We start from the raw sequence: 20,399 nt of genomic DNA on the forward strand, positions 1-20,399 counted from the left end.
TTGGTCTATTGTTGGAAGAGAAGTTAAAAGAATCCAAATACTATTGTCCTTCTCTATAATGAATACTTATTATAAAGCTGTAGTAAATACACCATTTCAAGAGCAGATAATTAGTTTTTGCTGAATTTTTATACAATGCAGAATTATGTCATAATTATATTGTATTCTATTGTGGGTAAAAAGGAAAATATAATTTTCTATTTCCTCTTGCAAACATAATTATCAGTGTTATGTTACAGTTCTCGAAACTGATGAGAACAAAATTACAACATCTAGTCATTTGCCAAATCTCTGATACTCTATAATATCATTGCTTGTTTGGAAAAAAGAATCAATTTGGTTTTTGCAAAACACCTATGGTCTTGTGCTATTTTTTGGGGTGGGGGGAAGGGAGGGAGGGGCACTGGCACTGCTGTCCCTGTGTTATGGGTAATGAGTTGACGTTAGCTCTCTAGTGCTTTAATCAGATACTCTTCCTAAATACCAAAATTCATTTAAAAATATACCTTTCACCACATTCATCAAGCAGTAGCATTTGTTTTGTTTAATTTTTTTTACCAGTGGGTGGCAAGAAGACTTAATTTTGGGGTAAAATATAATGGATTATGCAGAAATTTAAGTACCTATCAATGTGCTTATTGTTCGCAAAAAAGTAACTAGCAATTTATTGTCAAGATAAATAAAACTTTTCTTATTGATCCCTTCAGCACAGTAACCTCACCACTGATGCAAAAGAACAATACATTGTGAATGAACTGTGTGCAAAAAGAAAATTATTTAAAAAGCAAATACCCTTGCAATCTCAGTGTATATATTTTGTAAAAGTATTTATTGGTACATGACTACCACAAATCCTTCTTTACCTTATGTCATAAAGAATGTGCTTCTGTCCAGTGATCCTTTAAAACATTCACAAAATTTATTGAAAATGCAGTAGAGCTTTCGGCCTTTGGAAGATGGGGGCAGTAATGCTCCTATTTAGAACATTCTAATAATATATGATTACTTTTTCCTCTTTGCAGAGAGAGAAGATTGCATTTGCTTTCAGTGTTCACAAGCTTAGAGAGGAAGTAAAAGTAGATATACAAAATAAAATTAATAAAATGAATAAAGAGGAAATATGTAGTAATCAGTATAAACCAGAAGCTAGGAATTGTAAAAAATTGATATGAGAAACAAAAGAATACAAGGAAAAATCTATATCCAGTAGAGATAAGGACCTATAAGGAGGAATTTATGTATACAAAAAGAATTATAACAATGATATTGGTCTGTTACTAGTTGAAAATGGTAGAATTGTCAATAATAATGGAGCAAAGGCAGAAATGTTCTGTATTTGGGAAAAAGCTAGATAAAATAGTCATACCATGTCATACCAAGTAGTAAGTAACTAAGGAGGATATTAAACAGCAGCTACTACAGTAAAATGTTTTAAAATCATCAGGTCTGGATGGTTAGCATCCACAAATTTTAAAGAGCTGGTTGAGGAGCCCTCTGGATCATGAATGTTGGTTTTCAATAAGTATTGGAACACTGGGGAGGTCCCCGGAGACTGGAAGGAAAATATTTGTGCCAATATTTTAAAAGAGTAAATGGGATAATATGGTAATTATATGCCAGTCAGCCTGACATCGATTCTGGGCAAAATAATGGAATGATTCATTTGGGACTCTATTAATAAAGTATTTAAAGGGGTGTGTGTAATGGGGTGTTCCCCCACGCTAACCTGGAAAGAGTTAATGTGGCCACATCTGAGGAAGAGTCAGGCTTGATAAGCAAGCACTGATTGAGAATGAAGCCCAGCTGAAGGCAGGCTAGTATAAAGCCAGGAAATATGTAGCAGAAAAAGGGCTGCAGCATGAAGGCCTATAGTAACTCTCTGGGTTTAGAGAGGGAAAGGAGGAAACACGGGGAGAATTGAAGCCCTGGGGTGCTGGTCCTGAGGGAAAGGTTTACATAGAGGAGAGTGGACAAGGAAGCCTGATAGAGGTGGAATAGGGAAAGGCCCAGGAAAAGGGCAGTAAGGTTTTGGATGGTGCAGACCATGGCTGCTGGTTCAAGGGTCCCTGGGCTGGAACCCAGAGTATAGGGTGGGCCGGGGTTCCCTTACTAGCTACTGGGAAAGTGAGTTGGAGGACTGTTGGGAACGATACCATCAGCCAGTCCTGTGAGACTTTAATAACTTATTGTGATCTGGCCAGAGGTCCAAGCCTTGGAGAAGGCTTTAATTTTCTTAAAATGGAAAAAAAAAAATGCAGAGAGAGGGTCACAGTGAATCAGATTTTTACAGCTAAATCACAAACCTCAAAATTTGGACTTTGTATATTGGAAACATTGGCGCAACCTTATATATAGCCAAATGAATGGGCACTAGCACAGTGCTCTTAAATTAGGCTAATGTAAATTGTCAGGGATAAAATGTTTTTTCTGAGGATCTTCATGTTTCAATTACAGGTACACCCTGGATGAGTTTGGAACAGCTAGAAGAAGTGCAGTAGTCCGTGGTTTTATTGATGCTCTTACCAGAGGAGGTCCAGGCGGTACTCCTCGACCTATAGAAATGCACTCCCATGATCCTTTGAGGTAGGATAGTAGTGAAACTGTGCATTACATAATCTTTTTGTCATTCATACAATAAATCCTTTATGTAGCAATTCTTGTTTTTATTTAGATATGTAGGAGACATGTTGGCATGGCTGCATCAAGCTACTGCTTCTGAAAAAGAACATCTGGAAGCTATGTTAAAGCTTGTAACTACTCAAGGTATTATTAGATTTTAATGCATATTTTGCAAATCTGTAGAAACTGAAGTTAGTGGTGAGCAATATACCAGAAAACTACAACAAAACTCCTAGAGTGGACTTCAGTTGTTCCACTGAGGGTAAATGGTATTGTAAATGACTTCAGAAAATGTAATAGTTCAGTTTGCTAGGAAGAAAACCATTAATCAAAGAGGATATTTCAAAGTTCGCTAATGTGTGCATTTTCCTGCCCTCTCAATATATTTAGATTTAGAAGGGAACCTTTCATGCTAGACTTCAGAACTCAAGAGCATTTCTGAAAAGGAACTTTGTAAAAATGCCATTGTAGTGTACCCTGCTTGTATCTTGGAGATTTTGGAATCAGATTTACTTTTTCTAGTAAACAAATATTTTTCTAACAGCCTGCACTGCATGCTCCTGCTCAGCCTATGAGGCAAGTCTGGCTTCCTTCCATCTTGCACCATATCACCATTAAAATGGTCCAAATGCCAAATAGGACCCCTGGTTACACCTATGCAACTCCATCATTTTCAAATTCTTCTGCATCAACTAGTCCACAGAGCCTCCATTGAGTCTTCAGCCTGCTTGCAGCTTTTGAGGCAGATTTGGACCTGTTGTCAGTAGTACAGTGGTAATCCCTCTAGAAGATGCCAGTGTGATCTACTTCTGTAGCTACAACCAGGGGCTTGTTACAGTTGAGCGTACATGCCTCACCTATAACAGGTATTGAGAGTTACCAGTGAAAGCCAAGTTCTTGTCATACTGAGATATGAACAGCTACTTGGACCTTAACTGGTCACAGGGCCCTGCCCTGGGATTTAAATTTAATCTGACTTGTTTAACGCACCCTTGTTTTCCTGTACTTTTGGGAGTAGAAAGTGGCATTCCTAATAGATGTCACATCAGCAAGAAGGGTGTTGGAAGAGCTTCCAGTTTCCATCAAACCACAATAAAGCCAAAGATTGAGAAGTGTGGAAATTTTGTCCTATTTTGTGGTTATGTATATTTTGTCCTTTGAAAATGTTTAAACATTTTCTGCTATCCCCAACTCTCACCACATTATCAGTTGTTCTGCTCCAGTTATAGGCACACTATAAAAATTGAATAGTTTTTTGTATCGTGTTTAATATATTTATTTACTGACAATCTGATGGGGTGTCCCATTACAAACTCCAGACACTAATGAAGGGGGAGCAAGAAGCCCAGACACTGCTGTGGGGTGTGGAAGAGGAAAAGACATGTCAATTCCATTAGTTTTACATGTGCCACGGGAGCGTTATACTTCCACTTCTTTTGGCAGGGGACACTCTCTTAGGAAGAGCTCTCTGAAAGCTGGAATCTGAGTCCATCTCCATGCTTTGCTTTTGCTGCAGGCTGTGCCTTACAGTCACTCCTCTCCCCACAGCCTCACTTCCTACTCTGAAATCACTATATACTGGGAGTGTAAGGCTCTCTACTTAAATGCTCCCTTCTGAGGTTATATAATAGGAATTGGGGGTTAGATGCTTTACCACATGCACTGCTAGTATCTATAGCCATAACCACCCTTAACCATAGACTGGACCAACGTATCCAAGGATATGAAGACTAGGAGTTTGAGTAGCAGCTGTGTTTAGTCTGTATCAGCAAAAAGAACAGGAGTACTTGTGGCACCATAGAGACTAACAAATTTATTAGAGCATTAGCTTTCATGGGCTACAGCCCACTTCATCGGATGCATAGAATGGAACATACAGTAAGAAGATATTTATATATACAGAGAATATGAAAAGGTGGAAGTACCCATATCAACTGTAAGAGGCTAGGAGTGTGCATAGGAAGAGTGTCTGACCACAATTCCTGTTTAGTTTTCTTGGAGAATCAAGTACCTAACTGAGAACCCATGACAAGCTATCCAAAACTGGGAGTCTCCTGGGGAAAGCTGCACTCCAACAATGTAGTCTTAAGGCAAACCCAGCATTCAAGCTCAAAGTAAAATTTCATTTCCCACAAAAATAGGTCACTTGTCATTCTCTCCAAATTCCAAGCATTTTGGAGAGAACATCGTGCACAGAGATGTTAAAGACTGATATCCTGCTTGAAAATTCTCCTGCAGTTTATGAGGAAAGGATTCCAAATCATCCATAAGCCTGTTAGGTGAGACTACTCACTAAAGGCCTATTCCAACTCCTATTGAAATCAACTGGAAGGCTTAAGTGGGAACTGGATCAGGCCATGAGCAGCAGCTACATCCTGAGTGAAGAGATTATACGCCTTGTATAAATAAATATGGAAAGCTGCTACTTGGTCACCAATGAGTATGTCAACTAAGGTAATACAAGATCATTATGTAACCCTCAACTGATGTAGCCTTCAGGTGACTGGTGTTACACAGTGAGGTAGCTTAGTAAGATGCCACAACAAAATTCTATCATAAATAATTTTTGTAGTTAAATAGTTGTTAACTTCAATATCTGCCTCCCGAAATTCACACTTCTTAGTAAGCCCCATGTAGGGTCTATGAATCCATCAGCAATGAAGAAAAGGAAAATGTATGAATCACCTGAAAACTTCCTTTAGTCTGCAAACACTATAGGTCCAGCCCTCTCTACAGAATGGGGGGGAGGGGGAGTGAGGAAGATGGAGGTTTGGTGTTGATGGAGGAAAAACTGTTCAAGGCTCAAGTGACACATTTGAAGAAAAATGTGAAAAGTCCAAGCTCACGTTTTAAGAAAACTGCCTTTTGTTTTTGAAGAAAAATAGTCAAATAGCACATAATCACATGGTTAAAAATAGTTTAAAACCATTTAAAAGCTTTGCATTTCAAGCTCTAACTTTTAATTTAGTCGAACAACTGTGCTGTTTTAAATTTGAAAGGGCTAATAGCAAGTGCAAAGAAATTTTACCCCTCAAATTGTAGAGCCTGAAAAGAGGCAGATTATCTCTCCTTCTGTGGAGCTTAGTTGCTCCAGCAGAGAGAAATAGGAAAGACTTTCCTTTCTTGCAGAGTTCCTGAGCTCCACAGGAAGGGAGAATCTCAAGAATTCTGCTAAAGGGAAGCAACAGAGAGTCCCCATCCTGTGAAGTTAAAGGGACTCCACTGTAAAGCATCCTAAACTGAGCGGGAGAAAGATACTTGATATGTTCCTGCCTGTTACTCACATCTGCTTTCTGCCACTGTGCAGGTGCCTTCTAAAGCTCTGTGACTTCAGGGGAAAAAAGGCAAACTGTTGTGCAGTTAACAGAGCTGGCAGGTTTATTTTTATTAAATGAAAATTACCAAATTACGTGCAAAAACAATCTACATTAATGTGTGTATGTGCATGCAGTATCAGGGATTTGGAGCAATCAAATTTTTTAATTGCTCCACTCCAGCTCTGCTCTGGCATCAATAATGATGTCCGAAATAGATTGCGGTTTGATCAGCTTTATATTGGGAGAGGAAAATCAGGCAGGACCAGAATAAGGTGCAAAGCCAAGTGGCTGCGTTTATTTGGGGGAAAGTTACAACTTGGGCCAAGGGAGAGAGGCAATTTTTAGCCGGGATGTTGTTAGGTAATATAAACAACCCAAAAATCATTAACAGTACCATTCTATACTGCTCACTGCACCACACTGGATAGGCAGACACACCAATCACACAAGATGGGAATCGGGTTCGGCAGGGCGGTGCCCGGTGCAACACAGGAAAGAGACCCACAGGCCACTGCCTCAACCGCCCTTGCTTTCACACTAAGGGTAAACCCAGAGTGTGGTGCGGCTGCAGTTGGGCAGATTCCAGTCACACAGACCGTGGGGACAGGAACCCCTTGGTCAGCTAATCCCCAGGTGGAGACAGCTCCCAGACACAAACACTCCGGACAAAGACAGAGCAGTGACTTACACACTTAAAACAGTTTACAATAAACAATTTATTAAAACCTTAGAACAGCTATACACCTAGGCAATTGTGCAATTATGAGCTCAATACTTTAATCCTTAACACTGTGTACACACTTAGTACTGGGTTAGGGTGGGGAAAAATAGGAAAAAATAAGCAAACTGCCAGAAATTAGAAAACAAATACCGCACTCCAGGCGCAGCTGACCAGCAGAGCAGACACCAGAAGCATGACGAGCTGATAGAATGGATCCAAACGACACAACACGAGCTAGCTATACCGGGAGGAGACCCTGGCCGAAAGGTTGATCAGGCCCTTCAGCTGACACGCGGATACTCCACACTACGAGCTAGACCGGGAGGAGACCCTGGCCAAAAGGTTGATCAGGCCCTTCAGCTGACACGCGGATACTCCACACAGATTTTGGGGGGAAACCTAGTTTTATAGAAAGGGTCTCACTCGTGTCAACATCTGATTGGTCCCTGGTTCCCCCTCCCTCCAGGCTTCGAGCTGTTGCCCCCCACGCCGGCAGGATTTGCACACGGCACACTGGGGTATCTGGGCAGAATTAGGTCTCTGTATACAGTACTCTGGAGTTGCTGGGCAGAACTAGCCTGACCTCCAGACGACCGAGCCCAAAAAGAGCGGGAAAATGCATACTACGGAGTTGCTGGGCAGAATCAGGTCTTTGCACACTGCACTAGCCTGACCTTTAGACGGCCCAACAGAAAAAAAACAGGAAAGTACACACAGCACTTTAGTGTTGCTGGGCAGGATTAGGTCTCTGCCCTTTCCTATGCAACAAGAACCTGGTCCAAGATGGAGGCTGCCTTGTCCTTTTAACAGGACAAGATGGCCGTGGACCGACAATTGGCCATACAGAGCCATAACTGCGTATCAGGTTGCGACAAATGACTGCTCCAGCTCCGCTCCGACTCCACGCTCAGATTCAGATTAATTTTTTACTAAATAAAAAAGTGCATACTGTAATTTTGAAAAAACATTGTTTTAAAAGTCGTCTGAATAAAAATAATGTCCATCAACAAAGATACAAACTAGAATCATTCATAATTCATTCTGTAAAAAAATATTGCAGGAATCAAGTAGTCTTTCATAGCCTGCCACAAATCATTGAAAATTAATTTTAAAGCCGAAAACAGTCGCTCTCCACTAGCTTGAATTGTTGGCATGCTCGAAGCAATTATATAGGCAGCCTCAATGCGGCATGGGTAGCTGTGAATGGCCTCAAAAACACCAATAGACTCCCATCGCCTCACAATCTTCCAGAAAGTGTCTTTCAAATAATACTTCATTACAATTATGAATCGCAGAAACTCGCCGGCGTCTTTCTTGTTAATCCAATTCCTTTTTGAAGTCGTCATCTTCTGAAGAATTGATGCTTGAATTATCTCCATTTCCTCGTGATGGTTGAATATATCTCAGGGATGGACACTCGAACGAGTTCAGAGTGGAGACTGAAGTTTGAGAACAGCCTGCTATTTCTGAAGGCTGTGAACTTTCCGAAACCGCAAATTCAATTGTTGATGACTCCTTTTGTTGTGTTTCGTTTTCTTCAACCTCTTTCGCCAAGTTCAAATGTAGCGATAGATTTTGTTTTTCGAGTCGTCGAGCAATATCAAGGAACCCTTCCTTTGCCTTTGGTATTTCTCTTGAAGTAAGAAGAATCCGGTACCATGGGTCAAAATAACTCCAGCAAGGAAATGAATATTGTCAAAAAGCTTCTCTTCACGTTTCTGCATGGAGGATAGAATTCCTTCTGCAATTTGTCCACCATTTTCTTGCAAGAATTTTGACAATTTTCGCCGTTTCTTCATTAAAACTCCCGGGGTTACATCGACAGCTTGAAGATTCATGGTTGTTTGGTTTGGCTTTGCCAAGAGGTCTCGCAGGTTCTTCACTTCATCCCATTCAGCTTTTGTTAACTTGAGTTCTCTTGTTCCAGCAGTAGCCACTTGTTCACAGTAAAATTGAAAAACAAGAAGCCGATCAATCATCGCAAATGTTGAACCCCAGCAAGTCACAATAGCCAATGATTGAGTTACCCCATGTAGATCAAGCAGAACACTTCGAATACTTGGGGTTCATAGATTGACAACGACTTGTCGAATTTTTGCCAGTAATTTCTTGGCATGTTCTTTGATTAGTCCATCCCAGATTGCCAACTGAAGAGTGTGAATACCACACCTCATCAGTTGGACTTTTGAGTCGTCCTCATAAAGCCATGTTGGAAGTATGAGGCTAGGGTCATTAACCCATTGCGCAGCAGCATCCATGTTTAATTCAATTTCATCCATTCCTTTAGTTCCTTCAGGCAAAATAGCTTCAGTTCTGTCCACATCCCTGTTCTCAGAGATAGAAATGGTTTCATTGTTGTCGCTGAAATTTTTGATGGCACACGTCATGTTTGCTGCATTGTCAATGCAGATGCTCAGCACTTGGATTTCACTGATCCCAAATTTTTCTAAAATAGCTTTTACTTGACTTTTCATGTATGAAGAATTGTGATGCCCTTCAGTGTTGAGTATATCCAAGGTTTTTACCACAGCTTTATCTTTTCCTTCTTCGTAGTACTGAGCATTGATTGCAAGGAAATTTTTGTTTCCGTGGGTTGCCGCATCCATTTTCAGGTAGCACAATTTTTAATCTAAAGCTTACTTGGGCTCTTTGCGACCAGACTCAGATGTGCTGACAACTAAAAGTGAACTGCATCATGCCCCATCGAAACACCAAGCTGCCAACCCATTTCACCTGCAGTTTTTTGGAATCCTTTGTTCTTTAGCCTGAAGGTAGTGAGCAGTGTTGAACTCGAGCAAACTATTTCCATCAGCCCTTCACAGAAAGTATTGGCATCCATGGTGACTGTAACCTTTGAGGACTTCAAATATGAGTCAAGCTTTGTTTGCTCAATTTTGAGTCTTTTCAGATGAAGCTCAGCACAATATCTTTTCTCCAGGAGTTTTCAAAGAGCCAGATGAAAGTCCTTTTAGCCATGTCAGCTTTCTGTTTTGCCTCATCTTCCTGGTCCTTTTTTGTAACCAGAGCCACATAGTTTTCAGGATGGTTATGTTTTACACGCCGCCAAAGGTTGAAACTTTTCATGGCACTTGCTTCACTTTTCTTGAAGCTACATGGTTTGAGCTCGCCATTCACTTCCTTTTCCACCTTGCACAGTGCCGATTTCTTCTTTGCTTTTCCCCAAAACCCAAATTTAGGCTTTTCAAATTCAAAAGTAAAGAGGTCGTTGAGATCCTTTTCCGTAAATCGGCTATCAATCATGGAGGGCAGATTTGATTTTTTTGTTGAAGCCATGGCCAGATCTTCTTGTGCGGCTACCGCATCCAAATGTTTATGATCTTTGAAAAACAATGAACAAAAGCATTACATTTTTTTATAATGTACCTGCTTGTGATATCCTAACTACTTAAGGTACTTCAAATTTATTTTGGATTTTCTGGACAAAAATTATCGCATTTTCTTTTTACACAAAATTATTATTAAAGTATATTTTAATATTTTAACATGTTTCTTGCAGTTTTAATGAAGTAAGAAGTATTTAATATACATAATATAAATTTTTATTTATAAATTGCAAGTTAGTTTTTCTTATGAAATTTTGCAGTAAAAATATTTGAAATATTTTCCAAGTTTTTAATTAATATCTCAAAAGCACTTTAATATGGATATATCAATGAAATTTGGTACGTGCCATAGCGTTAGTACGTACTATCACTGTTCTACAACATTAATTGTTGGGAAGTAACGAGGCTACACGTTACAAGATTGAAAATAAACTTTAACAGGAAAGCGGATTCAAACTGCAAGCACAGTCCTTTTAATAAAGAGAGCAAATTTCTAGAAATTTTTTCCTTCGTCAGCCTGAATAGATTATACACGATAGAGCCTGTTATTTGCTCTATCTTGTATAATGTTTCCAGCCTGATGAAGGAAAAACATATTTCTAAAAATTTGCTCTCTTTATTAAAAGGACTGTGCTTGCAGTTTGAATCCGCTTTCCCGTTACAGTTTATTTCCAATGTTCTATCATACAACATCTTTCAAATAAAATCATTTAAACTACAGGCGTCATGAACTGGGGGGACTGGTCTAATTTTATTTAATATTTTTTTAAATCTTTGAGTATTTAACAGATACGACCCTTGAATATGATTTAATGCTAAAACATGCATTAAAATGGTACTCTTAATTTATTTTGTATAATTAACCATTTCCAAGGAGACTTTAAAAATTTTAATCTGCTTAGATGGTTAGAATGATACAAACAATTTTACTTATTACTTATTTTTCAACTTTGGAACCATAAATTTTAAACGTCATAATAAATAACCAAAAATTATTAACTTATTATGGAAGATAATATTACCGCTTGTAGCCAGGGGCAGTCGTCAACAAGCCTTTCTTGAAATATGAAATAAAAATGACCAACTGCCAGTTCGGGACACCTATGGTTTAAATAATTTTGGATAATGTAATATGGTAGCACATACTAACGCTAAGACACAGACATAATTTCATTACTTTTATATTAAAGCATTTTTGACATATTAATCAGAAATTAACTTTTCATCACCTCCTTCAAGTGATTGTAGCTCCCTGAGGAAGAATTTTAGGACACGTGTTCATAGAAACATTTTTTCTTAAAATGACCTAAGGATTCACCCCCAAAGTTGTGTTGGACATTTTCCAATCACTCTGGATATATCACAAAAATCACTCCTAATTTATGCCAAAATGTTTACTGTATATTCATATGCCTGCTGCACACAACTTATTTTCAGTAAATTTTAAAATTACAAACAACACTACCAAAAGACCGTTGAACAGATGACATATAAAATAAGTCCGCCAGAGTGATACGGGAGCATGTACAAATGAACAAATGTACCGGTAACAGGAGCCTGTGTGAGAAATGAGCTTAAGTGATTAATATCTCTTGTGTATCTTAATATAGCAATAAACAAAAACTTTATTTTTTTGCAATATACCTGTTTGTGATATCTTAAATGTTGCGTCTTGCGTCACACTTTTCCGTAATCGCAGCACTCAACGCGTCTCGTTGTTCAACCCTTACAAAAGAAGTATCAACACATACTAATCTAACTAATCTACGTGAGTACATGCTCGCTTAACCTTGGCACAAGGGTGGGAGCAGTCTGCAGTGTTGCCGGATGTCTAATAATTATCTGATTCTTTAATAAAACATATCTCCAAAAAACTTTGTAATTTTGTATCTGTACATTAAATCTTGATTTCGGCCGAAGTGAGAATAACTGTGACATATTACGTAAAGTGGTAAAGTATATGTTAATATCAGTTGTTATACAATCTGAAACTTTTTGACACCTTTAGGACTTTCTTGCTAAATATCATTCATTTTGGATTGAAAATGAAAAAAAAAACCTGGAGCAATGGAGCAGTCAAGATTTTCTGTGCTCGTGCTCCAGCTCCACTCCAGCTCCGGGCAAAAACCTACTGCTCCACTGCTCCGTGCTCCAGCCCCACTCCAAAGCCCTGTGCAGTATGAACAAATCATTGTTGCTGTGTGTAAAGTATTACTACCTGAATTTTTACGTTTCTGCAACTTAAAATGTAACCTATATGCATTAAGATATAGATTTTTCATTTTTAACCTGTTTTTAATCTTCTATTGTGTATGTGGGCAAGGATTTATTGTTTTGATGAGCACTAAAATACAGCTAAACTCTATTAAAAGGGATAATGCAGAATCAGGAACGTCTCTTGTAGATAATAGTAGTTACAAAATAGGTGCATCATGCTCTCTTATGTTAACTGATTTTCCTTATTGTCAATGTTTTATACATGTTAAATTTCTGAGTGACTATTGATTACCAATTTATGGCATTAAAACTCTTAATTCAGTGTAGTTGCCTTGTTTTAGTTGCTTCTTCATAAACAACCTCTTTCACGTTAATATAAAATGATGTGGCTTGTCTCTGATCTTGCTTCCCAAGGATTACTGTGTTCACAATTCGTGTCTTCATTTTGTTGCTGAAAGATAATCTGTTTTGGTGTGAAATAGGGAAGTAACGTGGTCTAGTATCACCTGATTTTATCACGTGGCTTAACCACACAATTTACCTCATGGGCTTCATCTGAGGTTGAACTCATGTTGATAGGTTTTAAATTACAATTAGAGATTTACTATCTCTGATAATATATTTTGAGACAGTATTATATTGAGACCTGTAGGGCAGGTATTTCCAGTTGGAAAAATGTATGACAGTACTGCTTTTCTGTTTCATGACAAGAAGACAGGACAATAGTTTGTTGGTTTATTTTGTGAGAAAGGATGTGTTTGCACTAATCACTTGAACTAGCTAAGGTCCCAATGAACGGGTATGTGTTTATGGTATGCTATGGCAGGTGCATGTAAATTGCTTTTAGTGAAGAGGTATGACATAAGATAAAACAAAATTAGCAAATGTGTAGAAGAAAAGAAACTAAAATAAATTTGTATAATGCTTACTGTATGTTTCCTTTTAACTGTAGGTGTGGAAGAAAATGTACAAGAAGTAGTTGGTCACATCACAGAAGGTGTCTGCAGACCTCTGAAGGTGGAATATTTTGTTTGTGTGTGTTTTGTGTGTGCCTCATTAAAGCTGTATTATGTTTTTATTGCAAAATGCATTTTGTCATATCTCAGCTGAAGACAATAACAGTGTATTACCAAGAGTGGTACATACATAACTTGAATATTGAGGGATTTTATTAGGGCCCTACCAAATTCACGGCCATGAAAAACCGGTCATGGACCATGAAATCTGGTCTTTCTTTTGTGTGTTTACCCCATACTATACAAATGTCACAGGGGAGACCAATGTTTCTTATATTGAGGATCCTGACCTAAAAGGGAGTTATGGGCGGGGTCACAAGGTTATTTTAGTTATTTTAGTTATTTAGTTATTTTAGTTGGGACATGGTATTGCCATGCTCACTTCTGCATGGGTTTCAGAGCTGGACGGCCAGAGCACAGTAGCTGCTGGCTGGGCGCCCAGCTCTGAAGGCAGTGCCCCACCAGCAGCAGTGCAAAAGTAAGAATGGCAATACCATACCATGCCACCCTTACTTCTGCACTGCTGCCTTCAGAGCTGGATGGGCAGAGTGATGGCTGCTGACCGAGGGCCCAGCTCTGAAGGCAGTAGCGCAGAAGTAAGGGTGGCAATATCATATCATATACCATACCATACCATCCTTCCGCGCTGCTGGTGGTGGCTCTGCCTTCAGAACTGCTGCCGCTCTCAGACCACCCAACTCTGACAGCAGCACCACCGCCAGCAGCAGCACAGAAGTAAGGGTAGCAGTACCGCAACACCCACTACAATAACCTTGTCAGCCTCCCCCTCCTACACACACGCATGCACGCTCCTTTTTTGGGTCAGGACCCCTACAATTGCAACACCGTGAAATTTCAGATGGTAATATCTGAAATCATGAAATTTATGATTTTTTTAAACCCTATGACCGTGAAATTGACCAAAATGGACCGTGAATATGGTAGGGCCCTAGATTTTATTAAATTTAAATTTTTATAGCACATCTGTATTAAAAAGAGATCTTCCCATTTTATGTATGGTTCTAAGGTATTCTGATCCATATCGGATGTCTTCCAAAGTTCAAGGGTGCTCAGATCTAGTGTTCAGATTTGGGACTAGTCATAAAAGCCTCCTTTTTCTTTCCAGAAAGGCAAAGAAAGGAAACTTCTGAATTTAGAGTTAAATTGATACAATACTGCGTCTTTAGTATTGAGTGCAAAATACTTTTGGGTGAAGCACTGGATTAAGAACACATTTAATTGAGATTCCTAATAAACATGTAATTGTGCAACAAATGAAAGATTAGAGGATTCCATCATTTTTCAAATCATCATTCTACCTCATTGCATATAATAGAAATGAACTCTGTTCATTAAGTGTAATGAAAAACCTACAAATCAGATATGTGACATTGCCATACTTCTTATAATTTAGACTCAGCACAAATAAAAAGTAAATTCAGTATAATTAATTTAAAATTAGTAATCTACTAATAAGGCATACTTCCATATAATCTATAAATCAGTTTTTTAAAGTAGAAAAATTAGAATAAAATTCCTTAAAATATCCTATCTGACTAGTTGACTAATACTGTAAAATGTCTGGTAATCTACATATTAAAAAGCAGGTTGTGGCTGAAATATCCCCGTGTCCTTGATTGGAAAAGTGAAAAATTGAAAGGAGGATCAGAAAGTGAGAGAGAAAGAGAGAGCGAGTGTGTGTAAGAAAAGACAAAGGAGAAAGCACCATTAATCATGTAACCACCATAACATTTCACAACTTCAAAACTTGCTTCTCACAATATAGTGCAGCACCCTCCTTTCCCTAAGCATTTGAAAGTTAGGTGTTACATTAACACTTCTTTTAAGATAGACTTGCTTTTCTTCTCTGATTACATCTGAATATATACAGGATTGTATATGACTTTTTTTGATGGTTTAGACTTGTTTATAAAGATGTCTTTCCGTGTAATTTCCTAACATTTGAAGAAATAGTTTGGTTATATGGAATAGAATTTTTCCCCATTTCTTAATGATATTTTACTTGTGCTTATAGATCTTAAAGGTCACAATTTTCAAGCGTAGGTGCCTAAAATAAGTGAGTTAAAATAAAAAGTAGGGCTGTCAATTAATCGCAGTTAACTCAGGCGATTAACGCAAAACAAATTAACTAGATTTTTTAAAAGTTGCAATTAATCACAGATTTAATTGCACTGGTAAACAATAGAATATCAATTTAAATTTATTACAAATATTTTGGATGTTTTCTACATTTTTAAATATATTGATTTCAATTACAACACACAAAGTGTAAAGTGCTCACTTTATATTTTATTACAAATATTTCATTTTAAAAAAGATAAACAAAAGATAGTATTTTTCAATTCACCTAATACAAGTACTGTAGTGCAATCTCTTTAGCAATTTCTTTAGCAATTTCTAGTGCAATCGCTTAGCAATTGGCTGAACAAGAAGTAGGACTGAATGGACTTGTAGGTTCTAAAGTTTGAGAGGGCAGGTTTGTTTTTTTTAATTCTACATTTATAAGTTGCGATTTCACGATAGAGATTGCACTACAATACTTGTATGAGGTGAATTGAAAAAATCTATTTCTTTTGTTTTTACATTGCAAATATTTGTAATAAAATAAATATAAAGTGAGCACTGTACACTTTGTATTCTGTGTTGCAATTGAAATCAATACATTTGAAAATGTAGAAAAACATAAAAAAAGATAAATTTAAATTCTATTATTGAACAGTACAATTAAAACTGATTAATCGTGATTATTTTGTTTAATCTCACGATTTAATTCTGATGATTTTTTTTAACTGTTTGACAACCCTAATAAAAAGCAGCCTAATTTTCAGAAAGGTTGAAAATCTGCAACTCTCTTTGCTTCAGTGGGACTGGAAAAATAAGGCCACTTTTATTTAGGCACCTGGATAGGAATTAAGGTTAAAAATTTGATCTGAGTTAACTCTTCCATTTCATCGTAGAGGAGACTGTGGTTAAAAATCACAAAATATTATTTTCCTTGTGATTTTAAAAGGTTTTGATATTCTACTAAAGACAATTAAATATAGAATTCCTAGCATCCTATCTGTCCTCCCAAAACACACAACCGAAAAAAAAAAATCAGAAAGTGTGATGGTGATAGATGTCAGCCTGGTAAAACTTGCCTATATGGGGAGGAGGAGCTCCCTTATAACTTTTAGCCCAGTAGTTAGGGTATCACCTGGGATGTGGGAGACCCAAAATCCATTCCCCCGGTCCAGTGATTTGACCTAGGGACTCCAACATCCCTTGTGAGTGCCCTGACCACTGGACATTAAGTTACAAGGGAGGGCCTCCCCTCGGCTTCTTGCCAAAATGCATAGCTACCTAATGCCAAGAGAGGTTTTGCAGCTGAGAATCCCAAGCAGAGGAAAATGCCTCTTTGCAGCCCAACTTGAGGCGCCTATCCCCAAGAGGGGTGAAGTTTAATATATGCCCTTCGCTTTGCACCTCCGATTGACTAGCTTAGGTGAGGAGCTATCTAGGGTGCTGGTTTTTGTATATCCCATTCTGATACACCTATCTTTCCCCATTCAGTGAATAGGGAGCCTAAGTGCCAAACTCAGGCTTTGTGAATCTCAGTGACTTTCTAGGTGCCTAAAATTTAGGCATGGCAACGCTCAGTGTCACCACAACTAATTTTCTTTGTGAATCTGACCCTAGGACGCTATACTGAGCAGCAAACAAATAATTTGGAAGGATGATGAATGGTTAGCAATATGTAGATGGACTTGTCACACATAAGCACTTGAGGAATAGTGCTATAATAGTCATTGACCATGATTGCTTCATAAATGCCTAAAAACTGATCATGGGGCAGCCCTCTTATGATTGTGTGGAGGCTGCATGTGCCATGGAGGCGAAAGAAATCAGGCCTGTTTTGCTCTGTAATCCATCATTTCTTGGCCCAGTCAGCGTGTCAATAAATGCATGTATTAGCTTCGAATATATTGGTTTACCTACCGTTAGCATCTCTCCAAGATAAAGTACTGGCTAGAGGTCATGACTCGGAAGTGAGATTAAATCAGGTAAAATAAACTTAAATAAACCCCCTGATATATCAGTTCTGATTATTCTGCATCTCTGCTGAGTGCTGCCATTGATGATCTGTTGTAATTTAGGGATTTTGCAGCTGTTCTTGCTATTCAGGGCTGGGTGGAATTCCAGTATGTACTGGTGCCAATCCACAAAATGATCTCATTATATAGAAATTTCCAGCAACAAGTTGCATACAAAACTCTATGGGAAATAGGGCCATTGCTAAGGAGTGGCATACACCTGCTTGTTTTCTGCCCTTCAGCTTGCTGCAAAAAAATGCCCTGTTTAAGAGGAATCCTGCAATATAAGCAGACAATATGATGTTCTTATGCTGCTTGCAAAGTTTATTTGTCCATGAATATCCCTAATGCATGTAAAAGCGTAGAGGCTGATTTTCAGAATAGGCCTATAAATAAAAATGATTATTTTTTGTTCCACAGGTCAGAATTGAGCAGGTGATTGTTGCTGAACCAGGAGCAGTTTTATTATACAAAATATCTAATCTTCTCAAGTTCTATCACCATACAATCAGGTATACAGAATTACTAAACATGTTAAGTAACTCTCCTGTTTGAACATGCACCAATTCTGGTACAGTAAAAAACACTTCCTCTGTTTTGCTTTGTTTTGTTTTTGTTTTTGGAGGGGGTTTGTTTGAGTTCTGACTGTGCTCAGCTGTGTACGGAACAAAGAGAGAGAGACAGCCCTGACCTGAAGTAATAATCAATTATTTTAATAGAAATCTGCCTGTAAATGGAAAAAAAATTCAACACATAGACATACTTTATCACTCTGTAGAATTGTAGATATTAAAGTGCACACAAAAAACTACATTAAAAGAATATTAAGGTTGCAAAATTAAATACTCCAAAGTTAGGAAATGCCAGAATTAAAGTTACCTGTTGAAACCTTAGCTTCAGTTTAAATGCTTTACAAGTCTCCGAATATGTACATGGGAACAGTAAAAGGCACATCCCTAACATAAAGTCAACCTGTCTGCCAAATTTGAAATCCCTACTCTAAAGCATGAGGCAGTACAGTTTCTCAGTAAAACAGTTGTAAGAATTTTTTTAATAAATTAAACAGCATATTTTCCCCTAATCTTGTTCTCAAATTGGCAGAACCATTTTTGCTAAAACTTTCCAAAAGTGGGTGAGGAAGACAAGAATTCTCTCTTTATTTTTTTTTAAGCCCAAACAGTTAAAATTTAGTAGTTACAAGCAACTGAAAACAATCTTATAATGGGGAGTGTTTGGCAGCCTTAACTATAGGCATTGTTTAAAGGTGAAAGATTATAGTACTGATCCTACTAGCCAAATGTTTTTTTTCAAAAATAGAGGGAAACTGATCTAATTACTATAGCAAGGTCTAATTTGAGACTTTGGTGACTGTACTGGGGCTGATAGTGCTTTGAAAACCACGCTGCTATTTTTTTTAAGGGTGTCACATTAGTCTCATTCAGATATGATAGTTTTTACCCGAGTAACTTAGAATCACTTTTAATTTAGACGACAAACTCATATGCAAGAAGCGTGTAAAAAAGTGTCATGGCATAATGGGTATAACACAGTTGTAGTAAAACTAATAAACTAATTTTACACTTCCAGTAGCCAATTTTTAAAGTGTTAAAGAGTACAATTTTGTATGTGAAGAGACATATTTATCTGGAAAGTAGTGGAGATGGAATGACGTTATCAACACATCTTTCTCATTTGGATTTTATTCTCTATAGCAGAAACAAAGTTGAGCATTTTTTTTCCCCACTTATTTAAAAAGACAGTAGCGTATTGGATAGGTAAATATTTTTAGCCTATCTTGAAAAAATAAAATATTAGTTTCATTATGTACTATGTTTTGCTGTATAACTGAAAATTTAGCATTTTCTCTTCCTTGTTGGCTTTAAATATTCAAACAAAAACCGACTAAGGCAAAACCTGAATCGGATGCTTAGATAGTTTCCTTTTCAACAAAGCTGTAATTCCAATATTTTTTTAGTGGAATATATTACTTAATTTAAGTTATGCATGTTATAGCTGAGATAGTATCTAATTGTTTATTATCTTGGCTGGAGGTGCTTGTTCTCACCAATCATCCTATTTTACAAATTATTATTAGAATTAGTTAATAGGGGAAGCTGTTTCCTATGACAGTTCACTCTGCATTTCCAACTTTTAGACTTGGTGTCATATTCTTGAACATTGACTAAAATATCTGGATCTGTTTTATATTTTTCTTGGATTTAACAAAATATTTTCTTTTTTTGTTCAGTGGTATTTTGGGAAACAGTGCAGCTACGTTGTTAACCACAATTGAAGAAATGCATTTATTAAGCAAAAAGATATTCTTCAATAGTCTGAGCCTACATGCAAGTAAACTAATGGAAAAGGTTTGTTTCAGAAATATAAGCTTTTCATATTTTAAAACAAATTCTCCAGTTTTTCCTTAATATAAGGAAACTATTGGAGTAAAAATTGTTGTTTACATTTTGATTAATTATCTTAAAATTGACATTTCATGTTTCCATGTGCTCTGTAACACATACAGTAAATTATTCACGTTATTGTCCCTACCAGTTGCCCAATTATAAATGTGTGCGCATTTCCGATCAGACTTTTTGTTAGCAGCTTCTGCAGGTCCATACCTGCGCACTATACACCCTCATGCTCCAGACCGAGGGTATATAGGTAGGGACAGACGCATCACCACTCCAGTTCCTTCTCAGCCACCTGTGTAGCTTGAGACAGAGTGTTGCGGTGTCTGCTATCTAGAATAATCGAATATTAGGGTTGGAAGAGACCTCAGAAGGTCATCTAGTCCAATCCCCTGCTCAAAGCAGGACCAACAAGCTAGCTCCTTAGCTTGCCTATTTTCTTCTTTACTTTTTTAGTAATTTGTCCTTTTTTACTTAGCTTGTAGTTTTCTTCTCTATTTTATAGCATAGGTTTGTACTTTCATGAGGATTCCCCGCCCACATTCGTAGTCATGGCCTTCTCCCCCACAGCCTCTCTCTTGTTTGCAGCCTATCTTACATGGGTTATGCCCAAAACTATGAGCTTCAAACCATGCCAGATCTGTCCCTGGTCCTTTCCCC

The 20,399-nt window shown here is 37.7% G+C and overlaps 1 protein-coding gene across 1 annotated transcript in view; it reads left to right on the forward strand.

Annotated features, from left to right (window-relative positions):
- Positions 1-20,399, forward strand: part of COG6 (component of oligomeric golgi complex 6) — a 76,303-nt gene that overhangs the window by 34,090 nt on the left and 21,814 nt on the right. Inside the window, exons 9-13 of the mRNA XM_039492992.1 lie at positions 2,455-2,583; positions 2,672-2,763; positions 13,171-13,235; positions 17,749-17,840; positions 19,577-19,694. Of these exons, the coding sequence (XP_039348926.1) occupies positions 2,455-2,583; positions 2,672-2,763; positions 13,171-13,235; positions 17,749-17,840; positions 19,577-19,694 (496 nt within the window). The remainder of the gene's footprint in view (positions 1-2,454; positions 2,584-2,671; positions 2,764-13,170; positions 13,236-17,748; positions 17,841-19,576; positions 19,695-20,399) is intronic.

The sequence above is a fragment of the Mauremys reevesii genome, linkage group 1 (genome assembly GCF_016161935.1).
Source record: "Mauremys reevesii isolate NIE-2019 linkage group 1, ASM1616193v1, whole genome shotgun sequence".
NCBI classification, from domain to species: domain Eukaryota; kingdom Metazoa; phylum Chordata; order Testudines; family Geoemydidae; genus Mauremys; species Mauremys reevesii.